Raw genomic sequence first — 19,090 nt, 5'->3', positions numbered from 1 at the left:
AAGTCTAAGACGTGGTTTGTGAATTTGGGCCCAAGACACTTTCCCATTTGGAGGCAGGAGAACAGAACGGCACTGTGTATTCGTTAGCACCTCAGAACCCACGCTGATGAGTAGGATCGTGCAGATTCACTTCTATGAGAAGAGAATCGGCTCTGAGATAATAATAATGTGTTTGTTTCTTAAACTAAGGTCTAATGAATATTCAGTGAACCATGCTGTTTTCAAAGAGATACAATTATATTCCAGAAAGAGCTGAGAGAAGACTTTCTAGCAAAACCCTTTTATGTTTATTTTAAAATTCTGCAAATTCATGTTGTGACTTCTCTGTAAGAGTTGATCAGCTTTTCCTTCAAAATTTGTCACTGGATAGAGCCTTTCACAATGAATTCTTTTACTAATGATTACCTATATTAAAAGGGCTGACTCTCACATCTCGTAAGAGTTTACTTACAAGTTACAGGTACTTGTTTGAATTTAGCAGACCAGGCTGGAATATGACACAGTGCAGCCACAGTTAGCTACAGGCTGATAAAAACAAGAAACTCTTGTAAGATGCACTTAAGGAACTTACTGGCCATTTAAATCAGTACAACCACGTCTCTCTTCTAGTGAGCAAAGGGAAGGACATCCACAGATGTTTGGATTACAAAGCTGCACCTAAAGTTTTAACAGGCTAGAGATAACCCTCGGCTGGCAGCCAGTCCTTACCATGCAGCCCCTTAGGCCTGGGGACAGGGAAAACCTCTCTAACCTAGATCCAGATATCCCCAGTACAAGGGCAAGGCTGCATTCCCTCGGCCTCAGATACAACAGATTAAGCATCACTTGTGCATGTTAAACACCATTTTGTATTCCACAGTTCAGTGCCATATTCCATCACACAGGCACGGTGCAGGTTCTTACTTGCCCTTTCCAAGCATTTTGCAAATAGGGAAGTTACCAATATTTGGAAAGAATTGATCACAATCTTCTCCTGTTCTCTGAGTTCTTCCTCCCCTTTGGCAGTACTCCTACCATTCTCCAGCAGTTACTGGAGCTTTATTTTCCAGGCACTACCAGTTTTTGCAACTCCTAAATTCAACTGAGCTAGTAGGAATGACCTGCTCTGCAGACATAAATTTCCCAAGCTGGGCTGCATGAGAGGACATGATCAAAGTCAGAGGACAGACCTGCAGCACTGCAAGGGTGGGCCAAGCCTGAGGGCAAGTGAAAACAAAAGATTACACAGTACCTGGGTTTGGCAAATCCATACACAGCTTCCATCCCTTTTGCCTACAAACTTGCACAGATCTATGAGGGGTAGGTTGTTGCCAAAACAGAAATATATATATTTTACTAATATTTCATATACATATTCTAATACACATATATCTCCCTGTTTCTACCCTATCTCCATCTGACCAAACTTCCTTGTTTCTTCCTGGGGAAAATGTGCTGCTTCTGTCCACCGGCAGCAGGGATACCTCAATGACAAGCTGCAGAGCGGGAGAGGCTAGTACGACAGAGCGGAACTCCCTTCAAGGTCTGAGAGCTGGCAGAGGTTACCTGAAAGAAACAGCACAACAGTCCTCAGGAACAGAAAGGCTGAGGAGGATCCATTCTAATTTTAGGCTCTTCTGGCAGCAGCTGCTCTAGAGAACAGCACTGTGCAAGGAAAAGAGCCCAAGGAAACAAGCATTGCAGACAGGTCACCTTCACCAACACATAGTCCCCTGGCTGGGCTCTGACCAGAGCCTTGCAGCCCGCAGCATCCTCTATCTCGGCATCAGGGAAGATCACCTTGATGTTGCCGTCATTCCTCCCACACAACTCCAAGGCAGAGCGCTTGCTGGGCTGAAAGGAGGACAGGGAACATTACCTGCATGGCAATAGCTGATTCACTGCTGGGCTTTATTGCCTCAGGAATTAATTGAGCACTATTGCCAGTATTAAATCCACATTCCACACTGTTAAGCATGCCATGTAACAAAGTCCTAGGGCCAGAGCTGCTGTGTTGACACCCACACACCAAAGGCAATGTTTCAAAGCCTGCACTAATTCAGTGCTTGCCCAGAGACATGTCTGGCGTACCCCATCCCTCTGTGCTCAGCTCAGTGCTCTGGAAAAATCAGGCTGTCTGCTTAAGTGTGAAGACACGGTCTTGGAGTCCTAGGATTGTGTGAGGAAAGTGAGAAGGGAAGGTGACGATTGCTGTGTACAGCCTAAGAGCCTCTCGGCCGGCAAGAGGCGAGAAGTGCAACTCTGTTCCAGGCACACTCACCCCCTCCACCAGCACCAGCTGAGACTGGCCCACCATCGCCTCGTTTGCTCTTGCAGCCTCCTCTCGAAAGACAGTAATGAGCTCCTCCAGCCGCCTCTTTTTTATGTCTGCAGGCACATCGTCTTGGAGCCGGTGATATGCCCGGGTTTTCTGTAAACAGACAAAGCAAGTGTGGCCCCTGAATAACCAGACAGTCTGAGATCAAAACCTTGTCTGACCCCAGCCAGCTTGGCTGCTTTTCAAGCAACAGCTTTCCACGCATTACAGTTTGTATTTACAACCTCAAGGAACATTTTCAGGTGCTAAGCACCAGCAACATCTTTGATTTCCTCACATTCTTCCTGCACCACCTTTTTGGTAGTAGGTTTGATGTAGGGCGCTGAGTATCAGTGGCTGTGTGAAGCAGAAGTGCTGCATCTCCCACGTGAGATGCATCTGTTGCCTGTCTGTCCACAAAGACAGGCGATGGATTCTACTACTTCTAGTCCCATGTGCTAAAACGTGACCCATATCCCTTTGCTTCCTTATGTTTCCCAACCTTCTGTCCTCTTCCCCGTCAGCATCTTACACTATGGGGAGCATTCTAAAGGAGACTTGTCAACTGTCCACTCTTCTCATGGAAATACCTTCTGAAAATTCACCAGTTCTCACCAGACTCGATTGACAGAGACTCCCTACATCAGCACAATTTCTCATCAACAAAGAAAAATGGACCTGCAGCCAGGTCTCTGCAGACATGGCTGTTTCATTGCAATCACTCCGGAACATCTGCAGAACCAGGTCACCCAATCAGTAATCAAGCCTTACACTCACAAAAGGGAGCTGGAAGCCTTTCAGGCATAAAGGCAGCACTTGCAGCAACACATGCCCTTGAAGGGCTGCATGGCAGCAAAAAAACAATCTAGCAATATAATGAGTCTTTAGGTGTCATTTTCAATAGATTTTTTTTTTTAGTGTCTTACTGTGAGGAACAGCACTCAGGAGTTAGGTGAGATGTCCAGAGGTAACAGTCTTCTCCATCAGGTCCCACACTCACCTGTCTCATGCTGTAGGCAAACAGGAAGCCTACATTGTAGCGAACTTCCCGCAGCAAGGACAGGGTCTGCTGGTGGTCTTCTTCTGTCTCTCCACAGAAGCCGGCAATGAAATCACTGCTTAACCTCACTCCTGTAACAGAGACACTGCTTTACACTTCCCTCAAGGAAGAGAGGAACACTTCACTCAAGAATGCTGAGCTCAGACCAAGATAAAGGGAGCCCCTACCTGGAATGGACTCACGCACATGGTGTACAAGCTCTAAATATGCTTCTCTTGTGTATCTGCGATGAACAACACGTGGATTTGCTAATCAGAAAACCACATTGGCGAGGAGAAACCAGCACCCTAAATCAGAGGGCAAGGCACAGGACTCCACATGGTGATCACTCACCCTCGTCGCATGGCCTCCAGGACTCGTGTGCTTCCACTCTGGGCTGGGAGGTGAAGCTGTTTGCAGATGTTGTGTCGCTCCTGGATAAGCTGCAGGACCTGTGATGGGCAATCAGGAGACAACATCATAGACAGCTCAACTCTACCAGGATGCCAAGGGGAAGAGTATTCCCCAGGTAAAAGCCAGCAAATTGCAAATCTGCTGGCTTTAGCATAACCATTTCCCCTCTCAGGAGCTGCTGTTCCCCTTCTGCGATTCCATGTTCCCTTTGGGAAGGAAGCACAGCCCACATCTAGCAGTTCAGAGCTGCCTGCCTGCCTGCAAGCAGAGATCCAGGTGTTTACACTTGCCTCATCAGGAAAATCCTTGGGGTGTGGCGAGGTGAAACGGATCCTCATTTCTGGATCAATTCTAGAAACCTGGTCTAGAAGATGTGCAAAGCGCAAGCCTCCTGGTTTAGCTTTGTAGACTGTGCTAAAGCCACGACTGAGGACTGGGGCAGCCGCTGATTGAAACTGCACCTCAGACATGTCTCGAAAGCTGTTGACGTTCTGACCCAAAAGGGTCACTTCTTTCACTCCCTACAAAGATAAACAGAGGCGAAAAAAATATAACCCGGTCAGGATGGCTAAGGTGCAAGGGCAGCCATGTTTTTACTCTTACTTCAAGGAGGAGTCTCCAAGGGAAGCCCTCCCTTCCCTGTCTGTCTCAGAGTATTACGGGGGAATCAAAAAGCCACTGGTGGAACCCTATGGTAACCTCATCTCTACAGATAAAGGCGATGTCATTGGTCAAAGGTACCACTGAAAACACTTTCACTGAGAACCATCCTTCCTCCCATGGGTGGGCACAGGTGGGAAGGAGGCTCTGCTTCACCTGATCCGAGAGCATCTGCACTTCCTGCAGGATGGATGCGATGGGGCGGCTCCTTTCACGGCCACGGGTGAAGGGCACAATGCAATAGCTACACATGTTGTCACAGCCCCGCATGATAGATCTGCCGAGAGGTAAAGTACAGGTCATACTACGATCACTCTGGAAGAATCATCCATGTTGCATCCTGCCCTGCTTTGACCTGGCCCAGCACTGCTGCCTACAGCCAATTCCCCTGGCCTGCAGCACACACAGCACCAGCTCTGAACACAGCTCTGCAGCTTCCCCTTATGCATCCTTCCAGCCAGAGCTGGCTTCTGCTTGCCCCTAGCAAATAGCTCCTAATTTTTCGTGCACATTTCCAAGAAACTTGGAAAGCAACTAATGAGGCACAGACTAGCACTGCAATCTGGCAGTGAAGAAAGATCCTTCTGCATCCTATTCCTACAGAGGGTGATACTGTCCTTCTGTACTTTATGGCCACACTGAGCAGAGTCTGATTTCTTGTTTGGGAATCTTATTATCAAAAATAAACAAATGGAAACAAAACCAACAGAAGTTACAACGCATGGAGGATTAGCAGAATTAAATAGGAGAACCTGGGGCAGGACATAGCAGAAGGCAGGGGATGAGAGGCACAGACTTTAGAAAGGCACAGATGTCAGTGGGACAGAAATCACTCGGTGCAGCATCAGGCTTAGACAATCAACGTTCTCAAAGGAGAATAAGAGAAGCCCGCAGACAGCCAGAGCATGGGGCAGTCCCTCCAGGGCTCAGTCAGACAGCAAAGAAGCAGCAAACACACAGTCTGGTAGACTCATGCCTCTGGGCTGCTGGGAATGAGTGCAACCAGGCATTGGATCTCTTGGGTAGCTGCTGTCACTGTCATGTCTGTTCCGCACAGCAGTATTTCCAAACCAGGACCACAGAAACATGCACAGGAAAGAAAGGTACTTACACAAAAGCTGTTGTGCCACCTGCACTAGTCTGGACAGGCAGAATATCTGCGTAAGTCTCATCTAGCGATAGCAGGACATTAGCAGCTTGCTGGCCAGACTCTGCCACGGCCAGCAGCCGGGGAAGGTCACGATATGCATCAGGGCCTGCCACAATATCGACTAGCTTCTCCCTGTGCAGAATCTCCTCCTTAAGCCTCTCAGCCATGCATCCTGCCGCCAAAGGAGAAGGGTCCTTGTGAGGAAGTGCCCACCCTCCGCACCCCTTCACTAGCTGCTTTCACCCTGCAGGAAAGGCTCAGTGCCACCAGAGGGGAAGAGGAAACGCAGCACGATGGGATGTGGCACAACAGTGTGTGCTACCACGGCTGCACATCCCGCCAGGTACCTAGAATCCCGATGCGGAGAGGTAAGCGAGCCTGCTGCCGCCGGGCTTTCAGCGCCTTGAGGTGCCGCAGGCGATTCCAGATAGCCTGCTCTGCCTTCTCCCTGGGAAGCCAGGAAAACAGTGGTTATTCTGATTGTTGCGCTTTTAATGGTCCTCCAACCTGAAGCAGCCCAAGTGCTTTAAGAGGAAAATTCAACTAAAGACGAGGAATCATCAACCTGATGGATCTAGCTGAAAACACATGTAACTGTCGTTCATGGTGTGTGGATTATGTCTTGACTCCATCTTATCTACTATCATTTCACTCACTTGGGAGCATCTGCACTGTAGAAACAACTCAGGGACTAAGCTCTTGCAGAGCTTAGCCTGCAATATGAGCTGCCTTGCAAGTAACAATGAGCATTCTATATCTTCTGCATTCAGAAAAAACAAGCAAAGTTCCCTATATATTTATATCCTAAATTGCCCCTAAACGTATTTCCCAAATTTCTGAAGTACAGACCCTGTACTAGAGAGACAGTCACTTCAAGATAAGACAGAACAACATTAAAAAAATCATTAAAGCACAAATCTGTGCAGGTCTCTACCTGCCCATGGCATACACACAGAGCTTACGCTACCAAAGAACTTCTTCTCACTATATAGAAAAGCAATTCATAGCACAATTAATGTTATACATTGTAGCATCAGCTAGCTCTACCCTCAACTAAACAGGTAGTTTCACATCTGTATGCTCTTTTCCTCACACAACACATTTATTGCCTTGGTTTTCAAATGGTAATTCCTTAAAAGCTGTCCAAAACCAGCAGTGACACAAGTTTCCTTACCTCACAGAACAGGTGACAAGGAGAATCACATCTGCCTAAATTGAAAACAACAAAAAAGGAAGAAGAATTTGTAAAAGCCAAACAGTAAGTACTCATGCCCTGCTCAGGTAACCTGAAGAGGCAGACTGTAAAACTCACTTAACTCAGTGAAAAAGATCTGCCCAAGTATGTGGTGGGTTTCAACAAACAAAGGTGCAAGAAACTAACAGAAGACAAGCAGAGTCTTCCACTAAATGGTAGTGGTGAACTCAGACAAAGCTGAGTCCTGCTGTGTCCAATCCCTCTCCAGCTGAGAGAGAACCCAGCCGTTTAAAGAAAAAAGACAACCCGCAGCTTTCTAGCACACGTGTTAAATAGTCTCCTTTACTCCACAGAACTTAGACTGCAAAAAATCAACATCCTGCAGGATTGCACTCCAGACAAAAGCCAAGACTCGCAGGCACAGCAGTGGTGTGACGCCCTCACAGGCCTGCGCTACAGGAGAGCTGCCAAGGTGCCTTACCTCATCCAACTCCTTTGTCCTCGCATAGCCATTCTTCTGCAGGATGGCCCAGGCAATCTCCATGTCATTGACGTTCATCTGGCAGCCATACGTCTCCAGGTACACTGCAACAAAGGTGGTGTGATGCAGAAACCTGCCTCAGCTCTCATCTACAACCTGCTTCTATGACCTTTTCTGTAGGAAGGAACCTCCAGTCCCACCACTGGAGAGAGTCAAGCAAGCAGCACAAAAGCTACCTTCGCTTGCAGAAAAGATAAACCAAAAATAAAGACGGACTCTGGGAAAGCCCAGTACCTCAGAGCACATCACTCTAACACAACAGATCTGTGCTATGGCTTGCAGAGAAGCAGAAGCTGTGTTATTACGGAGATATACCATTTAGTGAACTGAAACCCCTCTCCCCAGGGCATCACAGCCTGATAACTCTGCCACGGCCGCGGACAACAGCCCAGCACATGGACTGCAGAGAGGTGCCAGAGCAACCCACTCCCCAACCCATCCTCAGGGCGTGGGGAGACACACCAGTGAGCATGTGGCCAACGAGCTGGACTTCTTCTAACGCCAAAATCCCCTTCAGGGCGCCCCCAAAGCACCCAAACAACCCCCTGCGCACGCCACATTGACTCTCCGCTCCGGCTGCAGGACACCACTGCCCGCACCGGCCATTACGGCCGCCCTTGGCCAGGCGGCAAGGCCGCGGCCGCGGGGCACGGCTGACCCCGCCAGCCCGGACCGCCGCGCAGGGCTCAGCAGCGCCCGCGGAGCGGGGGCGGCTTGGGGGACGGCACAGACCCACAGACCTTTCCCAGTGCCGGGGACAGGGCCCGGCTCGGGCCGGGGCTCCCCCGCGGCGGCTCCCCTCAGGAACTGCCGCAGGTCCGGCCCCGCGGGCAGCGCGACCCCGCGCCCCACCGGCCGCTCGCCCGGCCCGCAGCGCGTTCGGCGGGAGGTCCCGGGGCGGGGATCGGCGGCGGCCGAGCGGAGGAGCCCCGCCACCCGCAGGGCTCGCCTCCAGGGCAGCATGGCCGCTGTTACCGCGGCGACGGCCAGGCGGAACGCTTTAAGGGACGGACGGGGCGGGAAAGGGCGCGAACGGCGAGAGGGCGGCCCCACCGTGCGCCGCCATAAGCGGTCCCCCCCGCCTCCCCCTCCCCTCGGCGCTGCGTTCCGCGCCGCCGCCGTTCCGCCGGGCCCGTCCTTCTGCCGGGGGACTTCGCGGGTGGCCGGGGACGGCCCCGCCGCGGGAAAGTGTAAACCACGATGAAAAACCCGGTGTTCCGTGGCGTTTCGCCACCGACCGCAGCCATAAAAAGAGCCGAAACGAGCGTTCCCGGGCGCCTGCCCTCCCGCTGGCGGAGGCGGGGGGGGGGAGCTCATGGCACCCCGCGGCCGCCCCCGAGCAGTCCCCGGGCCCGGTGCGGAGGGCCCAGGGAAGGTTCCAGAGGCTCAGACAGCGACAGAAGCCCCACAGCCACCATCCCAGCGCCGGCCGCCTTTATTGCCACCAACCGCCCCTGGCAGAGGGGAAGCGGGAGGGGAGGGGGGGGCCAGGGACCCCCAGTTCTCAGCAGCACCGGGTGATGCTGGGGCTGGGGGACGTGGTGTTCAGCCCCCGGGGGTGCTTCTGCCCAGGCCGAGGCGGGCGGAGAGGGACGCTGCGGCAGAACCGGGGGTCTTCAGCTGCGGCAGCAGGGCCAGGGGGAGGGAAGGGGCGAAGGGGGCATTTTTTTTTTTTTGGCACTCAAGGTCCCTCTCGTCGCCTTATCTCCATTCCAGAGGCTGATAGCGGACGTCTGCTCCAAGCAGCAGGAAATTCTGGGAGAAAGAGAGAAAGCGTGGGGCTGCGACGGGCCCTGGCAGCTGCTTTCTCTCGCAGGCAGCCACGCTCCCCGGCACCCACCCCGTCTCGGGGAGGGAGGATGGATGGGCACGGGTGGTTCTGCCAGCCCCTGTGCCTAATTTTAGGCGTGGAAGGGCTCTGAAGACATTTCACAGCCATGCCTCGCCATAACTGTTCAGCATCCCCGTCGTGGCAACCCCTCGGGGGCTTCCCCAAGGTCTCCCACAACAGGGGCTTTCTCCGCTCCCCAGGACCTGGCAGAGCTCCTTCCACCCCGTCTGGCAGGCGCTGCCTGTCCCACCACAGGCAGATGTGTCCGGCAGCAGCTGCTCTGTATTCACACGCAGCGTCCCGCCAGGCTCTGCCAGCCAGGGAAGGTGGGGGCTCGGGGCTAACCCTGCTGCAGAGCTGTGCGTGCTATAAAAAGCATCGTGGGAAATTCGGGCCCCCGGTCTAAGAACTGGAGAACGATGCGGTGCTGCCGCGGGGGTGCAGAGCCCAGACCCCCACCACGCAGATGAGAAAAGCTGGGCTCTGGTTTGTGGCTGTGCTGCTGGGACCCCGACCGAGCGCATCCCACTGCCTGCCACCTCCCAGCACAGGTGGGGGAACTGGCTTTGTGCACTGTGCCGGCAGGCGGGGGGCTTGGGGGCGGCAGGACAGGCTCCAGCCGGGGCCGGGTGCTCCCCCTCACTCACCTGGTGAAACCTCACGAGGATATTGGAGAGCTGTATTCTGTCCGGCAGTGGCAGAGGGAAACCCTCAGCTAACCTTTCTGGAAAAGACAACACACGTGGCTGCGTTGGGGTGGGAGTGGGAGCGAGAGGGAGCGCAGGCTATGCAAAGCAGGCAGCCACCTCCTACCCCTGGCCCTTTCTTCACCCCCGCTGCTCCCCGGGTAGGCAGAGGAAATTCCTCCCAAGCTCCACAGAAGGGCTGGGGGCTGCATGTTATACTGTGCCACCCCCCCCCGGGCCCCTGGCAGCCACCAGCCCCGCTCCGGCCCGAATTGCTGGGGAGTCATGAGAAGCAGCGAGCGGTGAGAGGGTCTGGAAAGCATTAGGATGTGCGTCGTGCTCATTTTTTCCATTGTGTTCACTGCTGGATGCATGTCACAGCACCGAGAGGCTCCCGCACGCTGCAGCCTGCAGCCTGCCTCTGCCAGGCACTTTTACTGCTGTCTCCTGCAGGCTTTACCCACCGATCAGGCTTGGCAACAGGGATTTAATTAGTGAGCTGGGCCTGCTCAGATGGAGCGACATGGCTAGTGACTACTCTAACACCCCCCATTCCCCCCAGCAGGTTCTCACCATTAAGATTCGGGAGAAGCACAGTGGAAGCAATGGTGTTCATTAAGGACTGCAGCATTCGCACCTGGGGAGTGGAGAGAGGGGGAAGGAAAAGAGCTTTAACCTCCAGGAGAGGAGATGACCAGGCACTGGAGGATAATTAGGAAATGAGATGAGGAGCTGGGATGGGCACATGCTTCGCCAGAGACCAGTGGCTTTGTCTGGTCACGCTGGCAGGGTGGGAAGTGTAGGGGTGAAAGAAGCAATGGCATCTGGCTCTGCATCCTCTCCCAGTCTTGCAGGCTCAGACAGGAGGTGTCTATGGGTCAATGTGGGGTCCTGGGTGCACCCCCAGGTCCCATGTTGGGGGCCAGGGGGGACTGAGCCCTCTCCTTGGCCCCCAGCAGGCTCTCGCCTCCATGCTGGGGGCTCTGGTCATGGTCAAGGATAGCTTACCTGGAAAGTGCCAACATCCGAATGCTTCAGAGAGAGCCTCAACCTGCACAGAGACAGAAGTGGTGCTGTGAAGGCTGTCCCAATGGAGGCAGCAGTTCCCACCCCGGTGCCACCCGTCGATGGCCACGCAGATCCTGTTCCCTTCAGCCCCAGCTCATCCCCTCCCCACCAGGTCCACATCCCCGGGACCTCCCCACCTCACCTCCATCCCAGAACAGAACAGCCCCCAGAAGCACCCCCCAGCCACCCTCTGCCCTGCGGCGGCTGTGCTCAGACCGCTGTGCGAGCGAAGCCCTCTGCTGCTCCCGCTCCGTACCTGCCCACAGTCAGGTTCCCAACTATGTGGCCAGATTTCACGTTGATGACAGCAGACACATTGCTTGTCTGGGGAGAGAGAGCACAGCTCCGGCAGTGCTCACCCCACCTCACCCCAAACCAGACACCCGGGGGAACGGCTCCGACCAGCCAAAACGCAGCGGGACCGCTGCCCATCCAGGGGCACGTTTGCACACAGCATTAAACCTGGCATTAGTCAGCTCAGGTATTTTTCTGTTGGGGACACCCCAGCTGTACCAGGACTGGGCTGATTTTGGACAGCATCCAGCACCTCCCCTGGCAGGAGCTCAGCAAGCGATGGCTCAGCATTGCTGAAGGCAGTGGGAGGACGGTGCACAGTGAAAACTCACATCTTTGCCCCGCTGAGAAGCAGGGGAGAGCTCACCGACACACCGCGTCAGCTGGAGCCGTGGCTACACCCGGAGCTGCCCAGCCAGGACCACAGTCACCGCTGCAAGGCTGTGCCCAAACTCACCAGGCTGAGGAGGAAGAGAGGAGCCAGGCTGGAGCTGGGAAGGATGGCATAAGCCTGGATATCCACGACAGGCTTGAGTAAGAGCCCCCCTGGTCCGATGTTCAGAAACGGAGCAGAAGGGGCGGACAGCCTGAGCTTCATCGGCATGTCCGGATACATCTTCTCTAGCTGTAGAGGAGCAGGGAGAGGGTAGGGACAGCGGCACAAACCCCCGTTCCTGGGGGAGACCACCTTGCACAGAGCAAAGCCTGTGTGCGGCAGGAGCTCTGGGGGGGCAGGGCTGGAACCACTCACCTGGGGAATGAAGGCTGAGAAGGTGGAGGTGTTCAAGTGGAACCCCATGCCCTTCGGGATCTGTGGGGGGGAGAACAGTCACGCCGGGGCGATGCGGCACGGCCGAGCCCACGGCGAGATCAGCCCCCCCCGGCCCCATCCCACGGCCCCCAGCTCTCAGCCCCCTGGGCAGCTCGCTGGGGGGGTCCTCTGAGACCGCAGGCTGCCACCGGAGCTCCTCTGCAAATTGAACCCACTGCCCAGAGCCGCGGGCACAGCCCCTGTCCCACCTGCGCTGCTCACCACGGAGTCTGTGATTTCGAAGACCAGAGCCCCGGCTGCGTGGTAGGCGAAGCTGGCTGTGTTGAAGAAGTAGCTGGATGCCCCAAAGTAAACCATACGGTCGTGATCCGGGGGGAAGGCCAGCGCCAGCGGAGGGAAGGGGACGGTGGAGCGGTGGGCCAGGGAGAAGAATTCGCCCTGTGAGGAGGGAGAGAGGTGAAGCAGGAGAGCAGAGGGTGGTGGGAGTCACCCGCCAATGCTGGCTGGCAAACAGCATTTGCAGGAGGTACCTAAACCTGGTTCCCCACCTGCCTGTGGCGATGGCATCAGCCAAATCAAGCTTTCCCAGGGCAGCCTCTCACCTTCAGGTCCACGTCCAGGGACTGGGCGGTAGCAGTTGGGGGTGCCACCAAGGAGTAATCGATCCCGGCCTTGTCATCTATCCTGGCTGTGACTGTAAAACACAAGGCAGGCAGATGAGCGAGGGAGAGAAGACACGGGACAGCCAGGAGCAGATTGCCTCTGCCGACATCCAGTGCCGTGCCCGGGCTTCCTGGTGCAACAGCTCAGTACCAGGTTCATATGTGCTTGCTTCTGTTTAGAAGCTAAAGATCACATTTCCCTCCTGTTTCTCAGCCATGCAGACTAACTCCTGGACCCGAGGAAGGGTCTGGGTCCCCTGGCTAAGGCAGCCCATGCCCCCACCAGCTCCAGGGCACGGCTCGTTGGAGGCTGCGTGCAGACGAGCCGTCTCCGCGGCTGGACAGGGAGCACAGTGACAAATCTCTGCTGATGTAGTACTCCCCAGCCCAACTTGGGTGCAGAAATACAAGGAAATGGGGAGGGGGCACAAGATACAACGCTGTCCTCATGGCTGGGAAACATTAGGAAGAACTGCTCCTAAAACCCTGTGCAGCCCCCGCCCGCCCGGTACCTGGCAGGGTCTGGAGGTAAGGCTGGAGCTCGCTGCGCACAGACGTGACCACGTTCTCACAGACCTGCGGGCAAGAAAGACAGCGAAGGTGAGCAGGGGCAGCTCTGCCGGGGGCAGCCCATTCACACCCCCGGGGTCAAAGCGTCAGCCGTACTCTGCTTTGCTGCCCAGTGCCAGTTTTATTCCTTGCAAAAGCCTGCTTAAATAAAAGAGCACAGAGTGATATTTGTCTCTACTCATCAGACGGCACATTAATTAAGTGTCCAAGATACAAGCAAGGTTTATACCTGCAAATATCTGCTTACAGCAAGCTCCCAAAGCACAGTTCAGCTGCTTGGAAAGAATCTCATGTGCGCCCTCAGCCTGTTCCTGCGGCCCATGGTGGAATGAATTGTGCTGAGCAGCCAAGACTTAGCCGAAGCAGAGCAACTGAAAGAGTTAACTCACTCCTGCAGGGGCAGGAGCACTAATTGCACCAACAAAGCGGAGCTGTCCTGAGTTCCTACAGCTCTGTGCTGCCAAGACAGAAGAGCAAATCCCTCTGCTGCTGTCATCCGCGGGTGAAGCCTCGGCATTAGTGGGGGATTTAATTGCAGGCTAAACACTAGCCCAGGAAATTTACTGCAGGGCACAGTCCTGCAGACGGCTGAGATAATCTGCACAAGCTCTCTTGCAATGCTTTCCCCATAATGGCACAGAAACCGCCAGGCAGGATCAGGCCATCATCTGTCTGACCGGGCATCCAGCCTGCAGCAGCTGATGGCAAGATGCAGAGCTCCGGAGGAGCAGCGACCACGCCGACAGCAACACAGCCGCTGCCTGTGCAGCGCTGGGGAGGGACAGAGCTTTGGGCATGGCCGTATCAACAGAGGGTTGCTGCTCTTCCCTGTGCCCAGCTGATACTCCTCTGTCTGTGCTGGAAACGCCCCATCACCGCCTGGGAGGACGGAGCTGCAGATGGGCAAATGCAGCACCAGTCCCAGTGACTGGGATCTCCCAGTGGCCGGGTCCCCCTGGCACTGGGGGCACGAGGACTGCCCCAGCGTGTGCAGCGAGAGCGCGAGGCAGACACGGGCTGCCAGGGCTGGGTTGGGACCGGGATGTTCCCCGGGGTCCCGGTGCAGAGCACTCCCAACCCCTGCCCTCTCCTGCCCGTTGCCCCTTGCACCATCTCGCACATGGAGAAAGACACTGAGAAACATGTGTGGGGCAAAGAGGGCTCGGAGGAGGCGCAGAGGTCCTCTCGGAGTTCCACAGCTGCCCTCCTTCCAGGAGGCAAAACAGCAGAAAAGGCCTTTGAGCCCCAGCTTTACCCCTGCTGCCAGCCCATCTGCTGCCACAGCTCCCAGCGGCCCTGGGAAAGCCACTACCTGGCATCAGGAATAGTGCCCGGGCAGGATGGGATCTGCTGCGGGAGTGGGATTTGCTTGTTCTCCAACTGCCTCCTTCCTGAGCAAGGTTCACATCCAGGGAGGCTGTAACTCGTGCCAGTTAGCCTTGTAGTAATTATTGCTAACAGCTTGTTTCCATGTCTTGTTGCAGGTCTCCTGCATGTAGGCTTTTGTACCGGGCGGCCCGTACCAGGGCCTCCCTGATGCACCCCGTTAAAACAAGACAGCAAGCATCTGAAATCCAGAAATGAGAATTTCTCCCCCATTGCTCCCCAAAGCATACAGGAGTGCAGCCGTTCAAAGGACAGCTCTGATCAGGTTTCTTCTGCTACACTGAGTCTGGCTGAGGCATAGGATCTAATTAGCTGACCACATGGAAAGAAAAGTCTTTGTTAATTAGGAACCAATTACGCTGGGCTTTGGCAAAGGCTGCAGGTTTTGAATTCAGCCTGAGCCACTACGGAGACTGTAGTTAGCAATGCCCATTCCTCTGGTTTTCACCAAATTGGCAACACACCCATGTGCTCTGGCTCTAGTTAAATCCCTACATGTGCTCCGATCCTTCTAGGACATCAGCTACAAGTGAGGGCTAAAGACCAGAGCTCTGCCCTCCTTTGCTCACATACCTTGCTCTCCAAAATATTCCGGAATCTGGACTCAACAGCGCCATAGAAGAGGTTGTAAAGCCATCTGCAGAGAAAAAACAGAGAGGAGTCCTTCTTTCTCTAGCTCAGAGGTTGCTGCAGAAGTATTTGCCCAGGAAAGGGAGGCACTAGGGATGCGAGACACTGGGGAACGTCATTCCCATACCAATCTGGCGTCTGGCTTTGCCCCAGCATTTACATTTGCAAACGGACCTGCTTGTAAACCACATGCACACAAGTCTAGTGACTGTCTTAAATCTCCCTTAAATGTGCAGCCACAGCAGGATAAGTTCAGGCCAGATTTAAGTTCATTCAGTTGCACATCTGGATGAGAAGTATATGCAAGAGTCCGGAGACAGCTGACTAGTGGTGTGCCAGTGCAGGCAGCCTGCAGGCAGAACAGGCAGCCTCCAAGGGACTGCGGATACCAACATCTTACTCCCTGCACCAGGGCCTGGAAGCCACGTTCCCATGGCAGACAGGCTAACACACAGTGTTTCCAGGCCTCACAGTGAAGTTACGTACCCAAGCTTGCCCCAAAAGTGTACCCGGACTTTGGAGATGCGGGTGCTGCAGTCAGAGGTGTCAATGGTGGGTTTCCCAGAGGCATCGCTGCCCAGCTTCAGGTTGATTTTGATATAGACATTCTCCACCTTCAGGTCAAATGAACCGTGGTCCCGGCTGCAGGGAGGGGAGGATGAGAAAGGGACATTTCTCAATGCCAAGTCCTGGCAAAGGGACCCCAAGTCAGGTTTGGGATGGATCTATCTAGCTCAGGCTCTCCCTTGTAGTGAGCACCCAGAGAAGACCAGGAAAGTTTTGAAACTCAGGGAAACCAAACTTCACTGGAACATAAACTAGGAGAGGTAACCTTTAAATAGAGAGGATCAAAAGCAAATAGGGGACATGGAAGAGAGACAGGAGAGTTCATGCACAGCTTGTCCATTGTCCACCTTGTTCTTGCCTCCCAGCCCGTTTTATCCATCTCAGTGGCTGTACGGGTGGCAGCGTCCTCTGCCCACCCCCAGTCCCGGCTCAGGTCTGTCCCTGCGGGTGCTCAGGAAGGTGCCCCCCAGCACAAGCAAGTACGAGGGACTGTCCTGCACCCCCCAGGTGCCACAAGAGGGGAGACGGCTTTCGCATTGTCTCCCCAACCACTTGCAAGCAGGATAAACACTGCATGGCCAGCTCCGAGGGCTCCCGGTGTGGACGGAAACCTGGCTGGGGTCCCCCAGGGCGAGGGGCTCCCAGGCGTGCATCGGGAATACAGCGGCTGCAGCCCGGCTGTGGGAAAGACAAGTCAGCGCATCTGCAGAGAGCGAAGCAACAGCTATCCAAAACACAAGGGAGATGGAGAGGAGAAAAAGCCTGTCCAGACCCGGAGAGGGAGACGCAGCGTGAAGCGCCTAAGTAGGCAAGAGGGAAGCTGGGCACGCACATGAAGTATATCTTCACCCGCCAGTTCCCATCCACCTCGGCGAAAGCATTGGAGATGGAGACCTGCAGGCCCACGTTGGGGACCAGGGAAATCCGCGAGTACGGCAAGTTGAAACTGCGAAGGTCCAATCTAAAAATAAATAAATAAAAAATAAGAGAAAAGTCACATTACAGGGGTGCCTCACCCCTGGGCACACAGCTGGGGAGGGAGGGAGCGGGACCACCACACTTGCAGCATCCCAGCTCCCGTCCTGCCGCAGCAAAGTGATGCCTGGCAGGGACGCGCAAAGTGGCGTGTTTTGGAAATGGGGTCCCTGAAGCCATCCAAACAGCAGCTCGAAACCCTGCGCAGCAGGAGCGGAGAGGTGATGGGGCAGCGGGGAGCTGGGACCTCCGCAGGGGCTGGGCCACCTCCACCGCCTCGGCTTCAATTGCGCAAAACCCACCCGCACCCAGAGTGCCGTCACCCCGGTTCCCTTTTTCCCTTTGGGCAGGAGCGTCTCTGCCTGCACCGAGGACAGGGCCAACATCTCTGGGAGCTGTGGAGGGGACAGGATGGTCCTCGCTGCTCTGGGGGCTTCCTGTCCTCCCCCAGCCCTCCTGCCCCTCACATGGGTTGGGGGGGGCAATGAGCCACTCCAGGGCGCTGGCAGGGCTCACCTGGAGATCTCATAGTGCACCTTCCCCACGTGCCGGACACGAAAGTCACCCGAGATATCTGGCAGCTTCAGCTGGGCCAGCTCCTTCTCCAGGATGGCGATCCCCTGCTGATGGGCTGCAGGGGATGAGGAAGAGCATCACGGCCACGCGCTTCCCACAGGAGCTGGGAGCATGCACCGGGCGCACAGCAAAAGGGTTAAAGGAAACATCCAGGAGATGCCCTGGCTGCTTTCCACCTCTCAGGCTATCTTTAAAGCTAATCTCTGTGCTCGGAGCCCTGTGAGCACACAGGCAACCTGCCTGACTCCCACTCCCGCCTGCTTGCAAGCCCCAGGGGAAGGTGGTGGCCAAGCACGGAAAGGGGGGAGAGGTCCCAGTCTTCGCTCTCTGGACTGGGCACTGTGCGAGGTGTGCGGGAGGTCCTGGGCACCGCGCTGCTCCATGCCCAGCGCCGGTGGGCAAAGCTGGATGGAGCACACGTCCCAGAGAGCAGCACAACCTGAGCGGGTGCTGCATCCTTGCATCCATCTGGGAAGGGGAGTCACGTCCTCCTCTCCCACACGGCTGGCAGAGCTGCCGGGTAAATGAGCTGTTTCTCACACAGTGTATTTCAATCCATAACAGCGCTCTGCTGGAGCCGGGGCTCTGCCTGCCTCAATAAAACCAGCGTGGGGCCCATCCATCTCCGTCACTGCCCCCCTGCAGCTCCCCCCCTCCTCTCTCCTCCGCAGCTCACTCCTCCAGGGCTCACAGCTCAGCTGCCCGGACCCGTGCCATGGGAGTGGGACCCTCCTGCCCTGCCAGCCCTGTGCCTCCCTCGACACCGCCTGGGCACAGCCCCCCAAGACCCTCACAGGGTCTCCATGACGGTGGGGGGCAGACAGGTACATCAGCAGGAAGCCCCAGGCGATGGTGCATTTGGCACCCGCGGCCAAAGATCCCCCCCATCCTGCCCCAGGACACTGCGCTCTCCAAGCAGGCGCCCAGCTCCGCGCCTCAGCCGCCAGCACATCTGCAAGGAGGGAGATCAGAAGCCGAACCCACCATAGTCCAATCCACTCTGGGTGATCCTCACCACGAAGCCGGGGTTGGTGGCCCCGGTGAGGGCCAGGCACAAAGCCAGCACCCCGCAAGCCGCCGCCAGGCTCTGCGCTCCCATCCTGGCTGCCCCGCGGTACCGCGCTCCTGCTGGGCTCTCCCTGCCCACGCCGCCTTTATATCCGTGCCAAAACAGGAACCATAGGCCAGGGAGGCACGCAGAGCTGCTGCCGCAGCCCACGCAGCACATTCTCCGGAGCCGCAGGGCTTCCTCCTCGGCCGCCACCACGCTCCTCTGCACCGGTGGCACCTGCGCCTATGGCACAGCATGGCACGCCTGCACCCAGTGGCACACCCGGTGCCTCTCCTCGCAGGCAGAGAAGGGCTAGCAAAAACCAGGAGGCAACAGCTCAGTTTCCAGCTCTCCACTGGGTGCAAAGGGTCCCTGCCTGCAGCAGCAGCAGGTGCTCAGTGAAGCAGACCTGGTGCGGGCACGGGTTCGGCTCTGCCAGCTGCATTCCATGGGGCTACGTTCTCGCTGCATGCTCTGCCTGTGCCGACCAAAGGCTGGGAACAGCCCGGGCTGCCCTCAAGCTGTCTGCCAGCCCTGCTGCCCCCCACCCCTGTCCCACCGGGCTCCGGTCTGCTCTGCGCTCCTGGGCATTAGGTGATGCTATCACGGCACAGACCCACCAAAGGTACCGGTTGTAACCAGGGCGGCCCTGGGGCATAGCAAAGGCTAAAGAAAACAAGTTACAGTGTCTTTTACTCCCTGCGAGCAGACCCTGAAGTCCCCCCGC

General features: G+C 55.7%; 2 protein-coding genes across 2 annotated transcripts; both read right to left on the bottom strand.

Annotated features, from left to right (window-relative positions):
* Window positions 1-264: 264 nt before the first annotated feature.
* Window positions 265-8,259, bottom strand: CDK5RAP1 (CDK5 regulatory subunit associated protein 1). Its single transcript, XM_052783221.1, has 13 exons — window positions 8,036-8,259; window positions 7,236-7,339; window positions 6,734-6,768; window positions 5,907-6,007; window positions 5,521-5,731; window positions 4,566-4,686; window positions 4,040-4,270; window positions 3,690-3,787; window positions 3,524-3,579; window positions 3,297-3,427; window positions 2,261-2,410; window positions 1,693-1,833; window positions 265-1,545 (listed from the first exon to the last, which is right to left on the bottom strand). Exons 1-13 carry the CDS (start codon window positions 8,256-8,258, stop codon window positions 1,465-1,467), a joined length of 1,683 nt encoding a protein of 560 aa, XP_052639181.1. The 5' UTR covers window position 8,259; the 3' UTR covers window positions 265-1,464.
* A 455-nt stretch (window positions 8,260-8,714) lies between these two features.
* On the bottom strand, window positions 8,715-18,574 carry LOC128139981 (bactericidal permeability-increasing protein-like). Its single transcript, XM_052783209.1, has 15 exons — window positions 18,297-18,574; window positions 17,253-17,367; window positions 16,594-16,722; window positions 15,681-15,836; window positions 15,138-15,201; window positions 13,121-13,184; window positions 12,549-12,640; window positions 12,208-12,384; window positions 11,926-11,985; window positions 11,632-11,799; window positions 11,137-11,204; window positions 10,821-10,863; window positions 10,386-10,449; window positions 9,774-9,850; window positions 8,715-9,050 (listed from the first exon to the last, which is right to left on the bottom strand). Exons 1-15 carry the CDS (start codon window positions 18,538-18,540, stop codon window positions 8,997-8,999), a joined length of 1,575 nt encoding a protein of 524 aa, XP_052639169.1. The 5' UTR covers window positions 18,541-18,574; the 3' UTR covers window positions 8,715-8,996.
* Between the last annotated feature and the right edge of the window lie 516 nt (window positions 18,575-19,090).

The sequence above is a fragment of the Harpia harpyja genome, chromosome 1 (assembly GCF_026419915.1).
Source record: "Harpia harpyja isolate bHarHar1 chromosome 1, bHarHar1 primary haplotype, whole genome shotgun sequence".
Classification (NCBI taxonomy): Eukaryota; Metazoa; Chordata; class Aves; order Accipitriformes; family Accipitridae; genus Harpia; species Harpia harpyja.
Note: the sequence above shows the minus strand (reverse complement) of the source record. Positions and strands in the feature narration are given on the sequence as shown.

What these genes read in the sequence shown, in the direction of transcription:
- CDK5RAP1 (XM_052783221.1), bottom strand. Translation starts at nt 8,258, where the DNA reads ATGCTGCCCTGGAGGCGAGCCCTGCGGGTGGCGGGGCTCCTCCGCTCG. An exon ending in TGCAGATGCTCTCGGATCAG is followed by an intron (nt 4,271 to 4,565) that starts GTGAAGCAGAGC and finishes TTATCTTTGTAG; the next exon opens with GGAGTGAAAGAAGTGACCCT. An exon ending in AGCTGGTGCTGGTGGAGGGG is followed by an intron (nt 1,834 to 2,260) that starts GTGAGTGTGCCT and finishes TCCTCCTTTCAG; the next exon opens with CCCAGCAAGCGCTCTGCCTT.
- LOC128139981 (XM_052783209.1), bottom strand. Translation starts at nt 18,540, where the DNA reads ATGTGCTGCGTGGGCTGCGGCAGCAGCTCTGCGTGCCTCCCTGGCCTA. An exon ending in GTGCACTATGAGATCTCCAG is followed by an intron (nt 16,723 to 17,252) that starts GTGAGCCCTGCC and finishes ATTTATTTTTAG; the next exon opens with ATTGGACCTTCGCAGTTTCA. An exon ending in TTACCTCCAGACCCTGCCAG is followed by an intron (nt 12,641 to 13,120) that starts GTACCGGGCGGG and finishes TGTGTTTTACAG; the next exon opens with TCACAGCCAGGATAGATGAC.